We start from the raw sequence: 25,396 nt of genomic DNA, 5'->3' as shown, positions 1-25,396 counted from the left end.
AGTATCAGCTTGGGAAATTATGATGACATGAGGTTATTTGGCTGATGTGCCATGTCTTCTTGTGTTGAGTGTTTCAGAACTGTTAGAAAAATTTTTGCTAGCTGTCTGTACTTACCCAGGTGACATCATTACAGGTTTTCCATCAATCCAGCTTTTGAAGAGGGGACTCCCAAGTGCTTCAACTTAATGATGTGCTTTAACAGAAGTACTTGATAGTTCAAAACAAACCCTGAAATGTTGCAAACACTGTTGTAACATGCTGGCTTGAGCGCTAGTCTTACAATTGACACTTAGCTTGTCCTAGAAGAAAGCTATAACTTGTACCTACGTGATTTTTAAGGACTGGATTTAATATCATCACACAGCATTTCAGTTTTGCTTTTCTTCTCCCTTTCGGGTGACCCTTGTATTTCTACCTCCTCTAGGTTCCGTCCAATTTCTGTGTTCAGGGAAGCAAATGAGGATGAGAGTGGCTTTACCTGTTGTGCGTTTTCTGCAAGAGAACGATTCTTAATGCTAGGTACTTGCACGGGGCAGTTGAAACTCTATAATGTATTCAGTGGACAGGAAGAGGCCAGTTACAACTGCCATAACTCTGCCATCACGCACCTTGAGCCATCCAGGGTAAGTAATCAAAGACCTGTTCTAAGTTTTAGAAGATCTCACAGCCTAAGCCCTGGTATGTTTTGGACTCCTCTGGATATGTACATCTAAAATGGACCTACTGGCGGGCCTGCAATGCCTGTCATTAAAGTACTTTTAATAGTTACATACTCCCTTTCTGAGTTCTGCAATTATTTTTTTCTTCCCAAGATAATAGAGAAGATGCACAGTGGCTGTGTGCCTTCATAAGTTATGAATACTATGTCTGGAAGTGCAAAAATGCTTACACTGACTATTATTTAAGATAAATGTGAGATAAAATAGCAGAGTTTATATAACCTCCATTTGTTGGAGAAAGAAATCTTTTGCAGGATGGTTCTAGGAAGAAATAAAAGGTAACTGATTTATAAGCAGAATGAACTCCACTCACAGGGCATCGAAATCAAGGCATAGATTTTCCTGATTTTTATCTGCTATTAGCATAATAGATCATTCCCATTGTTATCTGTAACGTTTTTCTTTGTCTGCCGAGAGGGCTCTTTATATTATACATAGTATTAGATCCTAGACTTTATCCCCATAGGAGTAGTTTAGTAAGCACAAAATCTACTATAGTTCCTAAATTCATCTTATAAGTGTAGAGTTAAAGTGTACAGGTAAAATGATAACCTCTCTTTTCCCTGGTATTCTTTTCCCTTCCTCACCCTCCACTCCCATCTGGAAATACAGGATGGATCTTTATTGCTGACATCTGCTACGTGGAGCCAACCTCTGTCTGCATTGTGGGGAATGAAGTCCGTCTTTGACATGAAGTAGGTATACTCTGATCCAGCTGCGGGGTATGTTGCAGTTAGAAGAACCATTCAATATAGGCAGAAACCCTAAGAACAAACTCTATGAAAGAACAGTACAGCACAGCTCTCACAATGTCTCTTGTGAAAAAATAAAATGTGCTCCCTTTCTTATGTTTAGTATCTTCCCTATATTATTGGGAACAGACAGCTTTGCTAAGTTATTATGCTAAATTAACTATCTAAAGTCCTATTTAATGCAAAATAGATCAGTAAAATCACTGTTGTCCCTGAAGGCAAAAAAATATGTTTGTGGTTTTATTCTCATGTCTGTAAATTATCTTGACAATCTTTCTGTAGCCAGTTACAGAATTTTACTAGCATGGTGATTTGCGTGGTGAAATTTTCAGACCTGGACACAAGCTATTTCAGATCTGGATAAAGCTATTTAAAATTGATTTCAGTATTAAAGTTGTTCCTTCCCATAAAAAATGGGTGGAAGGCTCTTCAATTTTTAAAGGTTTGACGGTTGTCTACCTTAGTTGTAAGCAGCACTTTTGGTGTGCCCTCTTTTAAGTCAGCTATAGGGCATTCTTCAGATAAAAACTTAAACGTGCCTCAGGCCTGCATATGTGTTTGAATGTTCATGATGCTATTCATTGCTCACTCCTCTAAATACCGTTATGTTTATGGCAGACCCTGTTGATGATGTCTGTGAATTTCCTGCTTGTGTTTTTTTCACTGGTCTGCTGTAAAGGCTGTGTCTGTAATAGATATCTACCTGCAAATGCCAGTGGAGCATTTTAGGATTGTAGTATGCCATGGTCAATGGCAAAGGAAAGTATTTTCTAAGTTTTTAGTTTTCTGCATTCTTGAAACCTCTGGAGATGCTGGGGTAGTGTTTGGTTCACACAGGCAGTTTGAATCTGCAGTTCCTTGACTTCTTTACTGACTCTATCTACAGGCATTCCTTCCCTGATGACCACTACGTGGAATTCAGCAAGCACTCTCAGGATAGGGTCATTGGCACAAAAGGAGACATTGCCCATGTGAGTACTAGTAAAGGTCATGGTTGCGAAGCTGTGACAAGAATATAGTTTTTCACAGGACGTTTATTAACAAATCTGGGTGCTCTGTGTAACTGCTGAGCTAAGAGGCTTCAGAGGAAAGCTTTGAAAGTGTCAAATAAGTTCTCCCTGTGTCTAAGGGTATAAGCTTGACCATTCCAAACCCAACAGTAGCAGAAGCAGTGTGCAGTGTGTTGCCTCCGTGGTTGGTATTCTGGGCAATTGTAGAACCTGCTTTGTTTTGTTCATTTGAGAGAGATTGTGCAGGGCTTCCCCCCCTGCCCCCTGAAGTTGCCTCCTTTGCCTTGTTTTTCAGTAATAGTAATGAGAAGAATAAAACTTCCACTGTAAACAGTAGCTCAGTCAACAACTGTGGGAAATGGCCTGTTAAAAGTGTCCTTCTTAAGTGTCTTCCTTTTGCGCCCCCAAATTTGCAGCTTGCCTTTGGGTAACTTAATTTTACCAATATATTTTCAGAGAATGCTGTTGTAGTGTTTTGTATGAATACCTGCAAATGTGACAGACACAGGCTACACAGTGCTTGTGCTTCTTCTCAGTGCTGATTTACATTTATTATAGGCACTGTCTCTTTTGAAAGAGTATTTGCATAAAAAATTGTCATGAAACATAGCTTATTCAAATTATTTATGATTTTACTTATTGCTCTGATTTGTTTAAGAAAACAATTTCCTGCTCAGTTTTTAACTTGGATTTATCTGGAAGTTAGATCAGTTTGTGTATTGTGTTTATCTGGTAAACAGATTTGTTTTCCAATTCTAGAGAATTTTTTCTTCTCTAAGTTTGAATGAGAGCTAGACTCTGAGGGATGTTAAGGTCAAATTTATCTGAGAAGATGGTCATAAACCCTTTGTGCTAGTTAAAGCCCTTTTTAACGGTTTGTTGGGACAAAGCTCAGAAAGTTGCATTTCCATGTAAATACCAGGAATTTTAACTCCTTTTCTATAGTTTCTGGCTTTTTTTCCCCCCTGACTGTGCACTTTGGAGTTTTTATGTTTGTAAATACCATCGGCTCTGAAAGCAGTTGCATTTCTGAAACAGTTTCTGGCTAAGTGGTACCTTGTAATTCCAGCTTCACAGCCCACTTTTCATAATAGGATTAGTTTCTTTGGAACTAATCCTGATCATATTGAAATATATCAGTGAACCTGCAGTAAGCTAAGTACTGGCCAAAACATGTTGTGAGACTTCATTCCAGCTGTGAAGAACTATTAAAGGACTGGTAGGAAGGGTTATCTTCGGAACGTTCTCACTTGAAATGGAAAAGCAAAATTGGAAATGGGGTGATTCTGGAAACAATCTAGAAGGGGGAACATGGGTTGATCTTAGGCACAGGTATATTACAAATTGTGACTAATCTTTCTTTTTCTTTTTAATCTTGAAAGATCTATGATATTCAGACTGGCAACAAGCTATTGACTCTGTTTAACCCAGATCTTGCCAACAACTACAAGAAGAACTGTGCCACCTTTAACCCCACTGATGACCTTGTCCTAAATGATGGTGTCCTCTGGGATGTCAGATCGGCACAAGCCATCCACAAGTTTGACAAATTCAACATGACCATCAGTGGTGTTTTCCATCCCAATGGGCTAGAGGTCATAGTCAACACAGAAATTGTATCCTTTGGCCACTGTGGTAACTGATGTGCTGAGACCTAAAGAATTTGTATTGATAAACAAGTAGCTGTTTGCAGAAGTTGTGTTAATGGTCTGCTGTGTTACAGGTTATGTATGGTAACAACAGTTTTTGTCTGTGAATCAAGTAGGTAGGTACTGTCAGACAGCTAGCTAATTTAAAACTAGATTCTGCCACTGATATGGCATAGAGGAAATACTTAACACACAGAGTGCAAGAGAGTGTTTCTTTTCTAATATACTCTGTGGTACCTCTGCTCTCTTCCCAACCCTTACCAAGATCAACCTTGAAGCTACTGCAGTAACCTCTCATGACTGGCAATGACATTTTGAGTAAGAGCTTTGTCATTTTGAACACATGGAAGGGATTGTGGTTCTGGAATCTGACTCTGGTTCTGTCATATTTTGCAAGAGGGTGGCAATGAGATTTCTTGAACACAATTAATCAGTTGTTTGCCACTGTGTTGAAAAGGAAATAGAAACTTTCAATTGTTTGTTGCTCCTTAGCCTGTATTTTTTCAGTGGGACCTACGAACTTTCCATTTGTTACACACAGTACCTGCCCTGGATCAGTGTCGTGTGGTCTTCAACTATACTGGCACAGTTATGTATGGAGGTAAGACTTCTCAGTCTTGTATTACTCTGGTCACCTCTGGTTTGAGATAAGTAGATGCTTGTTCAGTGAAATTGGAAGCTTTAGAGAGTCTGTCTAAATCCAGGCCTTACTGGCATTTGTGAACTGGAATTTTTTCAGGATGTTTATGCTACGTGTATGGCTGACAAAGACAGTTTTCTCCAACATCAGCAATATCACAACACATTTGTGAGATTAAAAATCAACCTGTTGAAAAAGAAAATGTGTACAACAGCAGATCTGATGATGCTTGAGAAAATAATTTTATCCTCTGTATTAACTTTCAATGATCTGCAGTATTAATAAAGGCAGCTCTGGAAGAGTAGATGTTAAATTGGTCTTGCAAAGCTATTAAATAAGAAGAAAATTCACGTCAGAGTCTGATTTAATCTTAAGTTGATTAATGATAGTGATGAATGGAAGATGGATTTGTGGAATAATCTTTCTTTGTATCAGCTATGTTGCAGGCAGATGATGAAGATGACCTTCTGGAGGAGAGAATGAGAAGTCCCTTTGGCTCTTCTTTCAGGACATTTAATGCAACTGATTATAAACCTATAGGTAAGAGTAAGAGAAAAGCAAATAGCATAGTCTGGAGGTTTGAAAGTTTATTGAAAACTCTGCTTAGTAACATTCACTTCCCCTCCTTTGCCTGTGTCACAAAATAAATTCTGCCATGACCTGTTCTGATTGAAGCAGGAGAGTTGGGTTTAACACTGGAATAGGTTCAAGTACCATATCCTGTTCAGTGTGTGATTGCCTTACTTGCTACTGTTCAGCAGTTCTGGCTTTATTTTCCTTTCCTTTTTCCAAGTAGGGCATAATCTGAGATAGTAGGTCATTTGGCCAAGCTTTTTTTTTTTCACTTCAATTTTGTTTTCCTTTTCCCAGTAGTATTTCCGCATGCTGGTAGTTCAAATTGCTGTCAGTTTGACCTCCAGCTTGCAAAGCTCTTGGAGCTAAGCTATTTGCTGCTATGGACATAAACAAATGTGGCTTTTGCTATTGAAAGGAGACATGGCTTGCAACTCAGTCCCTTGGTTGTCATCTATCCTGGAAGATTATCTGTTGTTTACTGTGCTTAGAGAAGCCAGTAAATGTGTTATCAAGGGAGGAGGCACTGTGCAGAGCAGAACTTACCTGGCTATTTTTTATAAGGATGTCCAATATTTATATTCTTTATTACAGGTTGACTTACTTACAAATGTTCATTTCACTTTTACTTCAGCTGTTGTTTCTTGTCCTAACATTTTATTATCTGCTTAGACATGTATTGTTAGATCTTTTCTTTCGGCGAGTATTAAGTGATGTGCAGTTAACCACTGAGTTTGTTTTGTGATGTTTTCCAGCTACCATAGATGTAAAGCGGAATATCTTTGACTTGTGCACAGACAGCAAGGACTGCTATCTGGCTGTCATTGAGGTAAGGGAGCTAAGAATAAACTCTGGTCTCTGTAGCTATGGTTTGAGTGCAATGCTTTTTGTTTCTTTTTAAAACCTTCAGAAATGATGATTCTGGAGTTCCTACTGTTAAATTCATGTACTAAGCAGTGGTGCTGTTTTGGTGATGGTAAAGATGCTGTTAGTTTTTTTGTTGTCCACCCACAGCAGTCTTGGTTTTTTGCCTCTGATTCCTTAAATTTCCAAACACATTTGCCCCTCTTCTTCAGACACGTCCCACTTCAAAATATGCAGAGGTTTTCCTTCTCATAAGCATAGAGATAAATGCATTTTTTTTCCTATTTATAGCAATAATTTCCTATTAAAAATTGCACTGTATCTAATAACTGGGAAATGCAATCTGCCTGGGGCTTCCCATGGAGCTTTTTTATGAATTACTGTTGTTCCTTTTTAATTTGTCTTCCTAGCAAAATCCCAGAAGCTAAGGATTTGAAGCAAAAATTACTGAGTGAAACTCCTGGCTTGTTAGGGGGGGAAGTAAAATTAAACTAATGCATCCAGTTCTTTGCCCAATAATATGTTGTCAGCACCCAGTTTCTTGAACCTGACTATGTATGTGTAGTGACTAATTTAAGCTCCTGTTGACTTAATACTCTGTGAACCACTGATACTTAACAGAGGAAAAAAAAAAAAATGAGTCAAGAATTTGTAGTAGGGCAAGCTTCATGTTTAAGTACCGAAGTTGGAGTTGTCAAGGTTGTGAGGCCAAGTTATGAAAATCTTTTATAGGAATCGATGGAAATCTTACTTCAGGGCTTATGGCAGCAGTGATTGCTGGGGTGTCAGACTGCTGTCTTCTGGAACTCTTGCTATATGACAGCTTTTAGCATTCTCTCAAGGCATATCGTTCAATGATACAATAGGGAGGCAAATTTGAAAGGAGGTGGTGGGTGGTTAGGTGTGGCCTAACCCAAAGCATGTTAAAGATCCAGTAAAGGTTTTGTTAAGTCAACTAGTAAGGGTGTAACTTGTGGATGACAGGAGCAGAAAGTAGGTATTTACATCACTCCTGGGCTGGTCCTTGAAACCAAAAAGACTCGGTTTTGGCTTGTGCCAATTGTACTGCTGCTAGTAAATGGGAGGGAAGGATTTTGGCAATGTTTCTGTGATTGAGATCAGATATTGTGTTAGAATCATAGAATGCTTTGGGTTGGAAGGGACCTTTAAGGATCATCTAGTTCAGCCCCCTGCAGTGAGCAGGGACATCTTCAACTATGTCAGGGTGCTCAGAGCCCTGTCCAATCTTATGAATATTTCCAAGGATGGGGCATCTACCACCTCTCTGGGCAACCTGTGCCAGTGTTTCACCACCCTCATTGTGAAACATTTCTTTCTTATATCTAGTCATTGAATATGAGCGCTGAGCTTAATTCTTGGGGCTAACTGCTGTGTGGGCCTCTCCTTCAGAATCAAGGGAGCATGGATGCTATGAACATGGATACAGTTTGCAGACTGTACGAAGTGGGCAGGCAGCGTTTGGCAGAAGATGAAGAGGATGAAGAAGAAGATCAGGTGAGAAGTATAGCATTAACCTGGTTGTTCAAGAGTAGCTGTTAGCCATCTACATGTGAGAGGCCACAGGTGTTAATTTATTACCTATACAGTACAGATGCCTCATTTGGTCTCGCCTAATGTGAAGTACACTTTACGGTCAGTGTAAACTAAGGCTATCTATGCAGAACCTGTAAACTGACGTGATAATTTATGGTTTGTTAACTTCCCTGTTTCAGTCTTGATCAGAAACTTTGCTGTTTCTTCTACTTTTTTTTTTAAAAATATTTTGACACCCAGTAGAGACAGTAGTGTTTGAGGTTTACCTTTTTTCAATTCCAAGTCTCATATTTGGGCATAACTTGTCACCAGTTTCTGAATGGGCACAACTTGTGACTGTTGCAGTGAAACTGCACAGTACTTCTGCAGAGCAAAATGTTTTAAGAATTTTAAAGAAAGCTGTAGGTTTGCATTGGTATGTGTTGGTTTTCCTTCTCAGATCAGCCATTTAATCTCTGGCAACTTGACAAAAGAGCTAAGAACTGCAGTAAGTGCTCCTGAGGGTGCAGTTGGCAGAATATGCTGTAGCACAGAATACTTTCTACAGTACAAGACAAATTTGTAGCTTTTTGGATGTCAGGTGGTCGGGTTTTTTGTTTAGTTGTTGTTTTTTTTTTTTTTTTAACAAGCAAAGACCTTATGCTTCAATTCCCTAAATATTTTAAATGCATTACTCTCTGCTCTTTGGTGTCTGCATTCTAGTAAATCACATATTTGTATCTCCTGTGAGAAAAGCTGACTTCACCTTTTTCCAAAGAATGCCAGAAGGTAATATTTTGGTGGATTTTTTTTCCAGACTGTGTGGAAAGCCGGATTTCTGATACTCTTTCTGTCTCTGAATCTTCCTGTTGCTAGGTTAAAACTTTAACTTTCTAGTTCAGAACACTAGATAGCAGATCCCAGGCAAGAGTAATTTTCTTTGTAGTTAGTTGTTATAACAATTTCATTGTAATTCTGAAGATAAAGCAGTAGTTCTGTTTTGCATACACAACTTGTGGTCCTGTCCTCTCAGTGTGCTACAAGGTTGCAGTTGAAGTCTTGAATTCTTATGAAATCATTGGTCACTGTTTCTGTCTATAGATTGGAGGGATTCAGTTTAGGAACTTTTAGGATGGGTGAAGAGTAGAATTCCTTGGGAAGCAATGAAAGGGGGGAAATTACTTCCAAAGTGTTTCTACTTTCTAGCCATCCAGTGCTTGCCTCAGGCAATAGTTTCTATTTTTGTCTCTAATTCCATTATTTTTATTCATGTTCAGTGTATTTTATTTAGCTTATTCACATTTTCTTTATAAAATCTCAAAAAATAGTTTGTAGCAGAAATGGATTTTGCATTGTACAATGATTAACTAGCAGCTATCAAGACGCTGTTTTGTGATATCGCTGGTAAGTGTTGATTTAAGTGGAGATCTGTATTTGTATAAGAGGACGCGGCCTGAATGCTTTTGGTTCCAGGCTGTAACAGTAGGTACCAAGCAGAGATAAGGTATCTGTCATCTGTCAAACATGACTGGGGACGCTTCCTGTCCTACAAATGGAGGTGGCCCCAGGCACAATTTAAGTATGCTGAAAGCTTTTCGATAAAGCTTATGGAGCATTCAAACAAAGCTGCTCTGGGATCGATTTCCAAGCTGAGTGACTATTTGATATTGCATAATTGCTGCTTTTTATGATCTTCAGTTCTGGGCTGTATAGATGTTTCCTAGACAGTAACTTCTAGGAATGTTTACAATCAAGTTTCTTTAGTAAGAGAGATTCGGTTTTAATATAAACAACACTTAATGAACCCAACTTCAACCTATATATATTTAGCAAAACATAAACTAAACCCCTTGCTCTCTGTCCTGTAGCTGTTCACTGCTGTTCCTCCAGGTTTGTTCTAGTCTTAGGCTTACAAAATATAGCATCCGTCTGCGTAGGTACATCCAACATTGAGCTAGAATGAGTAGAAGTTTTCCAGAATAAAGATGGAATCTCTCTGGCACACTTGGCTGTTAAGGCCAACATGAGTAATTTGTTTCCTGATGAACAGGAGTTTTCTGTGTATACATATGCTTGCACATATGTAGGTGTTTACTACTTGCCTAGTTGGTTTCTATGATTTAGGCTTTGAAAAATCAGAAATAAACTTTCAAACTTGTTGGGACTTCTCACAGATACTCTGAAACATGTTCTGGCAAAAAGAAGATGCTTTCTGATCTTTTTCATGAAAGTGGTTTGGGGGGAAATCCATGTGACTCAACATTAATCTGGTATCTCTTTGGTCAAGATTTTTAGACCAGGTATTAATCTGTTTGGCCCCTGTATCTTCACACTTTCACTTCATGCATATATGTATTTTTGTGTATGATCTACATAGGTCCATGATTACAGTTTTTTGCCTGTACAGAAAGTAATAAGTACTCAAATAGAAGCGTGTTTGATGGGCAAGCCTTGCTTGGGAGTCATGTGATGCAGAATGAAATTGCTTTAAAAATTGTGCTTGAGACAAGTTAAGAACTGTGGAGAAAAATATCTGCCTCACATTTTTTTGCTTTAAATTTTGATGCCTCCTGATGTCAGTTTTGACAAGTATCAACGGATAGCTCTGTGACAGATTTTTGAAAAGCAAAAGACTGAGAGTCCGTAAAATGAACCTAGCAGGGATACTTGGCCTATAGATACCTTTCAATTCCTTCTGTTATTTAAGTGAAGAAACAAAACTACGTTACGCCCCCTTTCTCAAAGCAAACCTTGTAATAGTTCAGTTGATTTTACATAAATGACCCTCAAACTAAATGATCAGGCTGACTTAGCTGGCTTGCGCATTGTACTGCTTCAGTAGATGTTTATGGTTTTGTTTGAAATACTTGAGAATAGCACCACTGTAGCTGGGTTCTTCCTTGGCTGTTACACTAGCCTTTCATATGAGATCTCTGGAAAGCTGCATTTTCCTAGTTATGGCCAGTAGTAATCCAGAGTTGTCAAGCCTTGTTAAACAGAACAAATGCTAAATGGATATTGATACTCTGTGGTCTGTACTTACTATGGTAACTAAGGGAAAGTGATGATGTAACACGCTTAGCAAGAGCCAGTTTGTGAGCTGCTTTTGTTGGATGTTTTACTCCAAAAATACCAGTCTTTTTGCCTTATCTTTCATGAGTTTTGTGTATTACTTCACTGCTGAGTGCTTATCAAAACGGGTTCATCGGTGACTGGCAGTCTCACTCACAAGTATTTGCAAAACTGTGTTCAGTCTATGGGGAAATAGGCAGAGTTTTGTATTCTTCAGTCCTGCAGCAAGATCCTCATCCTCTTCCTCCTGTATTTGCCACTGTTTTGATACACTCCTTCAGAGTTAGAATTAGCAAAAATAAGATGGGTATCTGAGCTACTGGAACAGATGCTGGACCATCTTTTCGTTGTTAGGTTGCTTAATTCTTATTTATTTCCCTTTCTTGGCGGATTAGTGTATCCTGTGTTTCACTCAGTAATCTACTGTCTTCTGTAGTGAGGCAAACCAGGAATTTCAGAGGAAATGGTGCAAAAGAAAGTGAATGTACTGATCTGGCCTAGAAATGGCGCATGGCAGTTGCTACAAGCTAGAAAAGGAGACTTCAGAAATAGTAAGTGATCAGAAAAGCTAAAACCAAGGGAACTGGCTGACCACAGAGTAGACTTAAAACAGTGAAACTTAAGTCTGGATGATGTGATCTTCTGAGTGGGTTACAGGATTTTCAATCTGCATTTTTACCTCTTTATTTTAGTTTTTCTTTCCATATTAGTTCTTTAAGGCCTGTTTTTCTCTCTGTAGTACACATGGATGATGTTGTATCTGTGAGGCTCAATAGTATTCTCAGTTATTGTCATGTTCAGAGAGATTTATGGCTTCAGCAGCAGATTGCTTCATCTAGCTATCCCTATCCTATAAAGTGTGTTCTACTTCTTTTGCCAGAACTGAAGAACTGTTAATTATCCTGCAGTGCTTCTGGGCTATCGAAATGGTCATGGTAGGTGTGTAATTTGTCTTTTTGCTTTGGTTTTAGAAAATTCTAGGTGATGTGAAATGAAAGCTTTGGAGATAAGGCAACAAAGACTCAAAAGACAGTCACTGTTCTTACGTGTGGTTTAGCCAGGCTGGAGAATGTTTTTCCTCAGCTTTCTATGTGGTCTTTGTGATCCCAGTTTCTACTTTTATTTTAACACTTTCCCTCTATCTGCCTGCAACAGCGATTCCACTGTACTTTTATTGCTGTTTGTTTGATATAGGTTTGTTTTCATACAGGTACTTATTTGCTAGGGGGAAAAAAAAAACCGCAAACCTTAAGCCTTATTGGCACATGAACTTGAGAACCATCAGACCATGGTAGTGTTTTGTCACTACAAGCTGCCTAGAATGATTTATGGCATCAGGGACCCTTAGTTTTTCAGGAGCTGTTCCTGTAACATTTGAGGATAGGGTTTGTTTGGAAATCTTGCTTGAGATGAAATGGTTTACAGGATAATAGCCAGAAACAAATATTTTTAGCAGATATGTCAACTGATAATAATACAGATGTGTTTATTGCACACCTTAATAGGAATCTTTGAACTTAGTTGCAGCTGAGGAGGCTAAGTAAAGACTGGTTTCTATAAAAGACCTGTTTACATAAGACACATCTTTTGAACAGGCATCCTCCAAAACAGGTATTTAAAAAACCAAAACATACCCAAGTTTTCCCAGTACCTGTATTTCTTACAGGTATTTGCTGCTATCTAAAAATGCGGTGACTGCTTCAGCCTATTGAATCCAGTTTCACTAGCTGTCAGTGCAGGGGAAGTTCTTGGAAAGGGAAAAGTAATTGGAGTTTTCAGAAGGCTAGACCTAGTATTATGGAGTAAAACAACTTCAGCAGAGATAAAAGCATATGCTGCTTGTTCAGTGACAGAAATCAAAGGTTGACGACTTCTCACCTTACACATCTTTCTAGAGTTCCCAGAGTAGTTGAGATCCAAGAAAATAAAAGCTGCCTCAGCTGTGATGAGAAAGGTCAGTCAGAAGCTTGAGAAAATACAGGAACAAATTCTTGTCCATAGAGGGTGAGTTCATTTACCTGCCAAATTTTGAAATTCCTTTACACGCTATTGTGCTTTGTCATGCAATTAAAGGAATGGGCTTATATTTGTGAGAGAGAGAGTGAGATCAGCGAGAGGAAAGAAGAGAAGCAGATTCAGAAATTGCACCTATCTGTGGACTCCCTATTATTTCTGAACCCTACAGCACAGAGAATATGGTAGTCACATTAGAACACATTTGTCCCTAGCATTAAGGAATGTATCAACTGTGAAATGATGACTTGCACATGCCTCAGAGAGGACAGTGACTCTGGAGTTAGATTGATTATCGTCAGGTACATACAGTCATGTTAAAATGAAAACATTTCATAGACAAAATCAGATATTTGGTCGAAAGGGACCCAACTGTACATGCCAATCAAACAAAAACTTTAAAGTAACTGGGCCTCTGTTGATCTGTGTCATGGATGCTTTTTCATTCATCACAAGTAAGTAGTCATTGTTAGACAAGCTAAACCTACTTACATAGATGAAGAGAATAACTGCTTTTTTATTTCTTCACTCCATGTTTTGCCTCTGTGACATACTGTGTGCTGTTTCCTGTAATAAATCTGCACATACCTATATCTGCATAGAAGCCTATGGTAAGATTCCTTGCTTGTTACACATAGTAACTTCTGAGCATTCCCAGGCTTCTACGTTTTTAGCTCTGTGACCTCATGAATGAATATGAAGAAGTAGACATTTTAACATTGAAGTACCTAAGAAGGTAAAAGTAGGGGCAGCCCTGTAGTGTGAAGGAGATGAATTTAACAGTATCATAATAGGAAGTGAGTTTGGGCTTGCTTGCTGAGGGGAAGGATGGAGACTAGGTAATCTAGGACATAAAACTCCTTACATGCTTGACCCCCTAGAAGGACTGTTGGCTATATTTAAGTTTTTTCCACTGCCCATTGTTCAGAGAGTGTTAAGAAGTGCGTGGGGGAGGAATTGGATAGAAACTCTTAAGTGACTGAAAACCAGACATTGTTGCTGTGTCACTCCTGAGAAGTGCATAGCAAAGGATCAGAAAGTACCAATATGCTACACAGATGCTTTGGAAGCAAAGAGAACAATTGTCAGAAGATATGACAAGGGCATTGTCTGTGGAGAAAGATGAATTACTAAAACAAGGAGAGATTTATTCCTCCAGAGTGAAACATTCTTCAGTGAACTTGTATTTGAACAGTAATCATATGTTCTTTTTTATGAAAGCAAAGCCCCTTCCCATGCTGGAAATAGGTAGTAATTAAAATAATACTGATCATTTGGAAGAGACCAGATTACTAAGAATGAGTTTGCTTTTCTCTAGGAGAAACTTGGGGGAGGAGGGTGAAAGAGAGGGAGAAATGAACTAGTAGGTGCCTTCTTGCAAAAGCAAATAAATTGACCAAAATAGTGAGACTCTGGGAAACATGAATTTCCTTACCAAAAAAAAAAAAACCACAAGAAAATAAACAGTTCATAGAAGTAGATGCTTACCTGCAGATGATTAGACTTAGCTACAAATAGCCAGAAGTGGATTAAATATGAGCTGAAAGATTTGAAAAAGTGGGAAAAGCTTCACTGACATTTGATTAACTGTTTTGCAGGTAGAGAAAAGGCAACCTCATAGATGAAAGTAAGAATAGTTAGAGTAATGTCATGTAGCATGATTCAAACTGAGAGGTGCAATAGAGATTGTGTTTTCAGAGGAAGGGACTGTTGCTGGAAAGCATCTGCAGGTGATAGGTGTTGACTCAGAAGTGATGACAGGAGGTGAGCATGGGGCTGGGGAAGGAGCAGCTGTGAGATGATGACAGCTGAACAGTTCATAGAGCAGTAACAGAGGTAGTTGGGCAGAGAACTATTGACTTAAATACTTGGTTTGGACCATGAATCAACTCCTAGTAGAGGAAGAAAAAGTGAATGAGGTGTTAGATGAAAAGATGAAGCTTTTTGTACCAGCTGAAACCATGTCAAATAAGCAAAAAAATCAGTGACCTGTAAATCTCAAAATTGAGTTAAGGTTTCCAAACCAAGTATCCACAATCAAAAAAGACCTGTGGGATCTTCTCTTGGCAGCTGACAGCCAGCCTACTGTAAATTTGAGAGATTATGTAATCTGCAGTTGAGAAGTCTCAGATTCTGTTCATCTGGTCATAAAAAACTTTTGGATTCAAGAAATATAAGAAAACTCTATAAAAAGTCTTAAGAGTGCTTATAAAGCAAGCTGGTATATTTTTATATACTGCAGATCTGCAGTGCTGTAAGCCATACTTCCTGAAAGCACTTTGTACATACACTGATTTAATGTTAAAATACGATGCAGAAATATGTTAAAATCAAAAATCAAAGTTCTGCCTAGTTAACATGTATTTTGCATCAGAGTTTGAAAAAGTGAAAGACTGGGGTTTTCCTGAGCCTTTGAATGTTTTTTGAGAGATGAACAATGGTCAATACATTAAGTATCAATAACCTGTACTACCCAAAAAGACAAATTTTGTGAATTTTGTATGTACAAAATGAATGGGTAAAGGGGAAAGATAAGAAAGTTTATGATGATGAAAGTCTATGAAGTGCATGCAAATGTGCATCAAAGAACAATATGGAAGAAAATATGTAACGCTTGAAAAAGAGCAAAGGGTTTTTACTAAGCTCTGAATGGGCTGTAAATACTGGCATCATGAGCAGTTAGGTCAAGCATTTTTTTGTTACAGTGCTGCCACCCCTATATATGCCATTCCTTTAGGGGATGTTGTTTAGTTTTTTCCTTTGTAATTACTAATGGTAAACTAATTGAACCAAATCTACTTGGTTTTCTGAATCTTTACGTAAGATCGCAAACTAGTACTGGAGTTAAGTTACCAGTAATATGCTTTGAGATGATCTTGAGAGAATCCTTTGCTATATAATCAACTTTTCTGATTCTCTAAGTTAATGTCCAGCTTTTCTTGTACTACTACATCTCTGTAAATGTGCCTGTATGCAGGCATGTTAAAAAGCTGACATGAATCACTTTTGAGCTCTTAATCATCCTCAAAGTAGTTCCAGGGTCATAGACTATGTGTTGAAACTATTTATGTGTTAATGTGTAAGTGAATTAGTGAATTTTGGTGAGTTAGTGAGTGTTGAAAGACTTCTCTAAGATGTGCACTTAATAAATTAATTGTCCCATTTTGCAATCTTATCCTAGAACTGATAGTTCCTGCATCCTTTATACTTGTCTAAAGTATATAACTGATGATACTATACATTGCTGACTTACGTTCTTAAGGCTTTTTGAGTTAAACTGTTACAAACCCTTTTCATAGGTGGTCTTTTTCAGCCTGAGCTAGTCTTTACTAGTTGAGTCAAATTAAATCCTTTAGTTGAGTCAAGCAATTTCTAAGCTAAACTGAGGCCTCCTCCTGTATGGACGTCCTGCTTACATCTGTGGAGAGCTATTCTGCATTGAAGTTGCAGCCTCCCTCTTTGCTATCCCCTTAAAATTATAACCAGGCTTTTGTTTTGTTCTCTTGTTCACTTTAAATTGTCAACTTTGTCTTTGTTCATTGCCTTATTTTCGCAGCCTTTTTACTTTAACTGGGGTGAATCAGCACCGTAAGTATTCATGCAGAGGAATGGGGCCAGGAAGCCATTTTGTGTATGAAACAGGGTGGGTGTTTCCTAGAGTAAAATTCCTTTATTATAATTGCGATGCTGTGTTTTTGAAGAGCAGAAAGAGTTGGTCATCCAGGTATGTTGAAACTATAATGACCTCTGCATTGCAGCTGTTATATAGTGACATCTGTGTAAACTGGAGATGAGGAAGAGTAACACTGGTACAGTATTGTGAAGATAACACAAAACCCTTAGTGTTTGTGTTCACCCTAATACATAATAATAAAATGAATACATCTCTATATAATTACAAATTTGAGTCTCGTTATGGGTCAATAGGTACTCTACTTGAAACTGTTCTATTCTTGGCATCTATCAAGGTAAAGCTCTGTAAAGTTAGTCCTGAGTTTAGGTAGCTACAAGCAATAAATATACCTGAATCACTGTAACTAAAATAGGTAGCAATATGACATCCTTAATTCAAAAGCTGGGTTCCATCATGTCCCTCTGAGTGTTGCCTACTCTATTTAAAAGAGACCATTAGATTTTTTTTTTTCTTTTTTTCCTCCATCATAGCCTCAGGTTAGGATTGTTATCTTACATGAATTACATAGGAAGATACGGGTTTGGTCTGGCTGTATTGTAATAATAGTGCACCTGGCTGTAGAGCAGGCACACGGAAATATCAGGCAGCAAGTCAGAGTGCTGATGGTGAGGTAAAATGTTTTATGAAGAGAAGGTTATGAGATGGTCAGTTTGTGATTCTACAATACTACCCTCATGCCCTCTCTAAAGATAACTGCCAGCTGTGAAGTGGCTTCTGTTGGAGAGGGAAGAGAGTATTCTCTGAGGAGGCAGAGGAGGAATGCAAGGACTCCATGAACAGTTCTAAGTTCTGATCTAAGCAGATTTTACAGAGAACAACCCAAACAGAAGAATATCTTTAGGCATCTAAAGGAATTAGTGATGGCTAAAACAGTTCCTTGATATTATTTAAGTCCTACGGAGTGTGCTGGTCCATGGATTCTGTGGATCAGTTTACTCCGATGAGGAAGATAAGCATAGGTGCATGCTTGTTTTGCATAGATGAGCATGCTGGTTGTTTTTTCTAGCAGCACCTGTCTCATTGCCCAAAGCTCTTGGGAACTACTGATGAGTAGGCAGGAGCTTGCTTTTGCAGGTTTTTCCTTCACAAATCCAGATATGGTTTGGAATAACTGTTCTACCTATCTTCCCTTGTGACATTGCACAAGTATTTTTTTCACTGCTTTTACTTGGTATACTTGCATGAGTCATTGAGGAAGGCATGTCATTTTTTATCTGTATATGGATCCCTTATGTGAGACAGTTGTGGTATCTGATGTGGATACAGCCTAGATATCCGTTAACAGACTGGATATTGCTTACACATGATGGTGTCAGACTTCACCTAGTATTTCCTCACACCTTTCTCAGCTATATGTCCCACGGTTTGGTTTTGGGTGCAGAAGCTCAGTGTGCTTTCCTAAGAGAGATGTCACCACGTGTATGCAAGCCTTGTGTTTCTAGACTGGACTATTGCAGTGTGCCTGCAGAGGTTTGTGCTTGGACATTGTTCAGAAGCTAATGCAGAATTAATTTGCCTGTTACTTGGCAGAAGCACCCCGTTTTCCAGGTTCCTGTTTGTGTTGTTTAAAACATGACAAGGTTTTACTACCTGAGATCACCCCTCTTGAACTGTGTTCTGTGTCACTCATTCAGCTTGGTAAGGATGCGCACCGTATGCATGTCACGCTCTATCACATGCACACGTGACTTCTTGTAGCATGGTTTTCACGCTATATTTCTGGTTTACCAGGGACAGTTATAATTTAGATCTCATCTTACCGTTGCTAGGTGGTTTTTAAATGAGTGTGGCCTGATTTTAATCGCCTAGTTCAGATTAAATAATTTAAACTGGAAGTGGAAATACTGATTTCAGTTTTCTAGTATTCTGTTGCTATTTGTATTTTCACAAGGGTGTTTGGTTTTTTTTCCCTCACTGGTTGGTATAATCCTTCAAAATTAATTCGCAGCTAAATAGACACCCTTTCTGTGTAATTTGACACTTATTCTTGTCAGCCAGATTAAATCTTTAGCTTTATACAACTATATTTCATTTCATCCTATATTTGAAGGATATTGCAATGTATGCCTTGCCTTAAGCTTGAATGAAAATGTTGATAAAACAGTGTTTCAATTTCCAATAAATACATTAAATGTGAAACATAATCAACTTCTGTAGTTTTGACATTTTCTTTTAAGTCATTGTGGGCTAGATATTTAGGAGGAAAATACTTTCAGAAATTCCACAGATGTGGAAACTAAGAGGGTACCTAACTTGGAATCCTTCAAGTTTCAACTGCATGGACTCTAAATGAATCTCGTAGGCAAGACACTTTTTTCTTAATGTCTACAGTTGCGTCTCTGTCTTCTCACACTGAAAAACTTGGCTTAATTTTTCCAAGCTTTTAAATTGATCTCCTCCTTTCCAGCTTCATTTTCCTTTTTTAGTCTCTAAACAACTCTGAACTCTCCTGCCTTTTCAGTTTTTAATCAGTTTTTCAATTTTGAATAGAGTAATAAAGTTCAAGACACTGGTCTCTCTGCAGATACTGCATAGAAAAAAAAACCAAAAGTTATTAAGGCCAAAGCTTTTATACGCCATTCAATATATTTTTATGGAAAATTATGGTCAATATGGCACTGCAGTTTAAAACTGTGAACTGCAAGTAAGACATTTCCTCTCCCATTGTGTATACAATTCAAAAAGCAATATCTGTTTATTTGAGGACTCATTAGGCTTTAATACAGATTGTTTTATTTTATCCTTATTATAAGCTCTTTCAGAAAGAAAACTGTATGTAGCAAACCAAAGCTTTTATACTGTAATCTCCATTTAAATAACACAGCACCTCTGGTCAATAGAGGAGACTTGGCTGCCTTTTGCAAGTGAAGAAACAATAAAATTTGCCCAGGCTTTTTGGCATTCCTTGTTTCTTTTGCCTGTGACAGATGTTGGATTTGTGTGGGTGTGGTGGATTTTTTTTTTTTTATAGCACTGACTGAAGAAAAAGTAGGTTGGGGAGATGACAGCAAGGGCTTTTTCCTCTGTCCGTTTAGATCTGAAAATGCAGCAGTCTAAACAGCACAGTGTGAGCGTGGCGAGATTGAGGACCAAACTAACCCTTGAAGTGTGTTGTGAAATACCTATCTTAACTGCTTCATAATTTTGCAAAACATGTTCCCTCACGAGACAGAGGGACAATTAAGACTGAATGACTTGAGAGCTGCCTTCCTGCCATATGAGAGCATTCTGTTAGAAAAAGGGTGTGAGTCTGAGGAGATATGCAGGTGTATTGAGCCCTTTCTTTGAGTCTTGGAGAATTCCTGGAGCTTGGCTTGTGGTGGCACTTTTTGGCCTCTCGTTTGGGAGAGTGATAGGACTTTAACAGCTTCTTCCCATTCAGTTTTATCTGCTAGACACATATTTCTGGATTCGATTTGTACAATGAGGAATTCAGTTGCTTTATTGAATGCAAATTCTTATGGTTTGATAGAGAAAGATCTTGATCGACAGGTAAATGCCAAAGATGAGACTTCTGAGCTGCTTTAAACAGTTCTATCATCTGAAGCTGAGTGATTCAGGGATTGGTTTAGGCTCCCTACATTTTACATCTCATCTAAAATTGGGAACGACTGAGAGACTGAACATGCATGCTGTTAAATGCAAAGTAGAGGTTTTGGTCCAGTTGAAACTAAAGCAGTTTGTACAAGACTAGCAACAAAGCCATAGATTAACAGGTCTTACTGCATGTCATTCTCAAGAGTGCATTGCAGTGACATGTGTTGATGGCCAATGTTGGAGAGAAGCTTGAGCCAATGGTACCTGTGTTGCACCAGCATTTTGCAGATAAGACTTTACAGGCCTGCAAATGATCTAGCATGTGTCATGTTCTGTAATTGTGGAGAGAAAGTGTTTATATGGGTGATGGGAAAGTGTTTATAATGTGATGTCTGGATATGGGGAGAAGTGAAAACTTATAGGTATGTTTTCTTCAATTATTCTTATTCTATTTTATATTTGTTTTGATGTCTGCAACGGACTGTTTCTGGTGTCTTTATAGGAGGAAGAAGAGCAAGAGGAAGAAGATGATGATGAAGATGATGATGATACAGATGACCTTGATGAACTAGATACGGACCAGCTGCTGGAGGCTGAGCTGGAGGAGGATGAGAACAATGAGAATGCTGGTGAGGATGGAGAAAATGACTTTTCTCCCTCCGATGATGAGGAGCTTGCCAACCTCCTGGAAGAGGGAGATGAGGGTGAAGATGAAGATTCTGATGCTGATGAGGAAGTTGAGCTGATTCTTGGAGATAGTAAGTGTGTGCCCAGCTTGGTGACCACAGGTGGCCTTGTCCTCTGTTTATTGTCCTGACAAATATGCAACATCTAAGTCTTCCTTAAAATGACTTGCTGACTTTTTCCCCTCACTGGTATGAAAGGCACAAATCATCATGCTTGTTCACCTGTGGCCTCTCAAAGTAATCTGTCAGTGAAAACAGCTCTTACCTTAGAGAACAACTGTGAGTTCTGGAAAGGCAGGTATCTGCTTTCTTCAGGTGCTCCCAGGTGCGTGTGTAAGAACTTGGCAGGCCAAGAAACTGCATGTGAAGAAGCCTTGTCTGATTGCTTGCCTGTCCTGCCCTTCAAGGGGGACACTGGTTGAACTGTTACCTCACCTGTCTTCTCTGCCTTATTTGTACCAGTAAAGACAGAGAAGCATTTTTGGTCCTTGGTGCTATTTTTTCTCTTTTGTAATTGCTTAAAGTGCAAAACCAACATGGCATTTCTGACTTCACTTCGTTTTTCAGACTGTTCTGAAGCTAACCTAACTTTTGGGATAAAATTTAAATTACTCTCTCTTTCTGACATTTCACAGATACAGTGATTTGAAAAGTTAACAAAGTGTGTGTGTGTGTATGTATGTCTATAAGAAAGAAAGGTCTGAACTTTTTATGTAGCAATTCAATTTGGAAAAAGGCTTCACAAGAAAGAGAAAGTGAGTAGGCTAGCATCAGGCTTGGGATTTGTCACACCAGGTTCTATTCCCTTTTTCTGCAGCACAATTTTTGAGTATGCATGGCAAAGCCACTTAGTTATTTTTAATTTCCAAGCTGTAAAATGGGGATAATGTAGTTACCTTAGGTTAAAAGGTTGGTAAGGATGAGTAATTACAGTCTGCAAGGTGTTTGAAGTCCTGCAGTGATAGGAGATTAATGTGAGAGCTGAGGTGGGAATCAATCTTCTCGGCCAGTGCACTGGAGGATTAAGCATGCCAGGCCTCCGTTTTGGCACTAATGGCAGACTCATTCACGTCTTTTCTGTTAGAATGTAGCTCAATCATTTTTAAGGATGTGGCCACATCAGGTTGCCAAAGTTACTCTTTGGAGTCCGTCTGCTGTTCTCTTGAAGGGAGTAGTTATTATCCAATGCCGGGCCGTATAGGACATTTACGTAGCTCAAATTCATTAATAGCGTATTGTAAGTCAATATTTTGGGATTGCAGATAACTTCTGCCTGTCCCAGTAGCTGGCAGGACCTTCTTGACACAACTCCACTTCTGTTTCCTCAGGGGGTGCAGGGCCAGAAGGTATTAAGAAAGCACCCAGGGTGCTGTAACTTGAGTTGTCCAAGGGGCAGAATGGAGGGGAAGTTCAGGCCATTTCAATAACTATTCCTGTAACAAAACTAACAATTATTTCAAGTGTGCTCTGCAGAGCACTATGTATTATGAAATGGCCACATCTGTACACCATTTATGGATAGAACCACTTGGTCAGAACTTTGATCTGGTATTGCTGCGGAGCTGCAACCAGCCCATCCTGTGGCTGTTGGGTTGCTTAGCAGCATCTTTGGGAACTTAAAGCAGGGAGTACAGCTCTGCCAGGCTGAGGTATGCATGGACATTGCATGGAGTTTGATGAGTGGGGTTCTGTGGCTGCTTCTCTGTGACTTAACTTCATCTGGCTTGCTTTTGTGTCTCACCCAGCAAGAGCAATTAAAATTTCCCTCTCCGTTGCTTATGCTGTGTTCCAGAAGTTGTAAGGGCACTGACCCTGTTGCACAGTACAGATCTGAGGCATGGTGATGTATTTAGAGTGCTTCCTACTGCAGACCCTTGCTGTATTTTGGATGAACCTCCGTAATATAGAGTGGGTGTGCTTCGAAACAAAATAATTCAAAGAACAGTTGAAATGGGGGAGTGACTGGCTTTGGTTCCTTGTACTTTAGAAGAGGTTTTATTTCCTTTCAGGAATAATCCATGGAAAACCTTTTAATTATAAATTTGTCTTCCTCCTTCTTTGTCACCACCTTGGGGAGGATAGATCTGTTTGTCTTGTCCAAAGCAGTTTATGCATTGTGCATATCTTTCAAGAGCTTGTTCCTGGGCCAGTGGGATGTCCTTTTTTGAAATGCATGCGTGACGTAGGGTGGAAGAAATATATGGAATTCTCACCAGCAGCATGGCTGACTCTTGTTGCCTCTTTTCTTCTGTAATCGAAAATGGCAACTTCCAGGCAGGTCTGTAAGCTTCTGCCAAGCAGTTAGCTGCAATCAGGCTTGCTTATAGACACGGAGCTCAAAATTGGAAGGTTGTGTGGTGGACTGGAGAATAAAGAGTTAGGAGATCCCTTTTCAAATATTTCCTCTGGTGTTTTTTTAAAAAAAGAAAAAAAAAAACACAACTACTTTTTCAGCTTCTCTTCTTCTCCAGAGTTTCTGGATTATCTTACTTGTCCTTCTTTCCCTCTTACTGTTTAAATGTAGCTGCTGCAGCACTGGCTGGTGTTTTGCAATTCCCCTTACATGACTGTAGCTGTTCTGGGAGCACTGATGACTTCTCAGCTTAGGCTCAGTATGATGGATGGTGAGACTGGAGCATCCCTTGCTGATCACAGTGGAAGGGCAGCTAGCTGATCTTCGGGGAGGAGGGTTGGGGGAAAGGGTTTGTGCGCTCTGCTGCTTGTGTGTGATATTTATTTTTTTTTTAATTTCCTAAGGAAAGCATCTGAGAAGGGGTACTTGCTTACCTTGACAGGCATTTTAGAGATCCAGTATAACTGAGATGGCTAAGAGGAAGTCTTGGTGTCCTTTTTCTTTTTCTTTTTTTTTAAAAACTGTTTTTAACACCTAGTTAACTGCAGCATCCAATGAATTCACATAAGAAAAAGAGCCAACATCACCTCTAAGGTAAGGCAGGAGACCTCTTGCTGCCAGTGCTGCTTCCACTTCCCTCCTGCACATCCGAGGGAGTAGAGATCTTATGTTTTAAGACAAAAAGCAAGTGTGTGTGTGACTGCTTCTGGCAAATCCTTTCATGTCTTCATTCTGTACCACAATGACGAAAACCAGGAAAAGCACAATTTTCAGGTCACCTTTAATGAGTGCCATGTAGTTAAATTTGTTACAGAAACCTTTGGGTTGCTAGAGGAAGGTTCTACTTGTGAATGTATGGATTGCTTCCCCCGCAGTGAGGAGGTCTCCTCCTGTGCTGTGCAGAGGGGAGTGACAGGCCAGTAAGAACCTAACACTGAGAAAGTCTGGGTCTAACCTATTGCATAATGAATTAGTCCCATGCACGTTATACAGAGGCTGTATTTCACCACATCAGGTTGGTGGAACTGTCAAGCTTGCTTTCAAATAACAGCTGTGAGGAATGACTGCCAGATCTGTCCAGCCCCCAGCATGAAGAGCTATTGCACTTAGATGTGCACAGTAAGTTGTGCAGGCAGCTGACGTGCAGGTAACTACTTACTGCTGGTGTCCTTCTCCCCATCTTGTTTTGGGGGGAAAAAAATGCCAGGTAATAGAAACTGCACTTGCTAAAGCTGCTCTCCTCTTGACACTCTGTTTTAACCAGGGAAAGAAAGCTCTGGTGCAGATTTGCTAACTGCTTTTGATTGATTTGAAATGCGCTAATGGTGCTATCTGCCTCCCTCATCGCTGGGGAGTTGCTGGTCTCAAGCAGGTGGTGGCCATCTCTTGTAACTATGAATGCATTGCCTTGCTTGGCAGCCCTGACAGCTGTGTTCTTCCACAAACCAAACATAACCTACATGTCTCTTTTTCAGCCGACAGCTCAGATAACTCTGACTTGGAGGACGACATAATCCTGTCTCTGAATGAGTGAGGAGTGACTGCCAGGCGGGGTGTTGGCAGGAGGAGATGCTCCCTTCCCAGCAGAAGACTGGAGACCAAATTGGAAACTAATTCTGAGCACCCCAACCCTTTTTCTCCTGGGAAAACCTGAGGAACTCCAGCCCATCCGCTGTGTTGGTTTGAGTCAGTTTGAGGCTCGGGGCTAAGTCCGAGGCTCTACAATAAAGAGACCTGGGGTTAGGCCTCTTTTCTCTCTGCCTTTTTTTTTTATTTTATTTTTTATTTTAGGCTGAGATGACTCTCCTCTTCAAGGAAACTTCTGAAGATATTTCACAATATATTTTCTTTGTATAAAGTTCTTTCCTAAAGAACAGAAATAGTTTTATATAAAAACAAAAACAAACAAAAAAAACCAACAAAAACAAAATAAAAAAAAAGGCAGGTGTTCTAGTAAAGAGGGTATGAACTTTGTATTCCTGTAGTACCTTGTTACCATGGGGTAGGTTTGGGGGAGAAAAATTGTTTAAAATTAAAAGAAGAGGCATTTTTATGCAACTACTAAGTCGAATAAGAGGATCATGGTTTCTAATATTGTTGAGGAGTGAGAATATTTTTATTTTAAATATGATTTTATTTTTTAAAAAAAGAAAAGCAACAGGTGTTAACACCTGCTAGTGTGCCAGTGTGTTTCAGATGTTTTTGTCCTCCAGGGAAGAGTCCCAGGAGCGTTTGGTAACTGAACGTACAGGCTGTTTAAAGCAGAGATTCTCACTGTGATACCACCTATCGTGGGAGGC

At 39.2% G+C, this 25,396-nt stretch overlaps 1 protein-coding gene across 1 annotated transcript in view; it reads left to right on the top strand.

Annotated features, from left to right (window-relative positions):
- The window catches only part of VPRBP (Vpr (HIV-1) binding protein), a 48,479-nt gene extending 23,498 nt beyond the window's left edge, over nt 1–24,981 (top strand). Inside the window, exons 14-23 of the mRNA XM_009695787.1 lie at nt 426–624; nt 1,333–1,415; nt 2,359–2,443; nt 3,865–4,098; nt 4,639–4,732; nt 5,207–5,311; nt 6,100–6,173; nt 7,619–7,723; nt 20,560–20,815; nt 24,572–24,981. Of these exons, the coding sequence (XP_009694089.1) occupies nt 426–624; nt 1,333–1,415; nt 2,359–2,443; nt 3,865–4,098; nt 4,639–4,732; nt 5,207–5,311; nt 6,100–6,173; nt 7,619–7,723; nt 20,560–20,815; nt 24,572–24,630 (1,294 nt within the window). The 3' untranslated portion in view covers nt 24,631–24,981. The remainder of the gene's footprint in view (nt 1–425; nt 625–1,332; nt 1,416–2,358; nt 2,444–3,864; nt 4,099–4,638; nt 4,733–5,206; nt 5,312–6,099; nt 6,174–7,618; nt 7,724–20,559; nt 20,816–24,571) is intronic.
- The last annotated feature ends 415 nt before the right edge of the window (nt 24,982–25,396 follow it).

Source organism: Cariama cristata, unplaced genomic scaffold (genome assembly GCF_000690535.1).
Source record: "Cariama cristata isolate BGI_N322 unplaced genomic scaffold, ASM69053v1 scaffold29202, whole genome shotgun sequence".
NCBI classification, from domain to species: domain Eukaryota; kingdom Metazoa; phylum Chordata; class Aves; order Cariamiformes; family Cariamidae; genus Cariama; species Cariama cristata.
The sequence above is the reverse complement of the archived record's forward strand: the minus strand, read 5'-3'. Positions and strand labels throughout refer to the sequence as shown.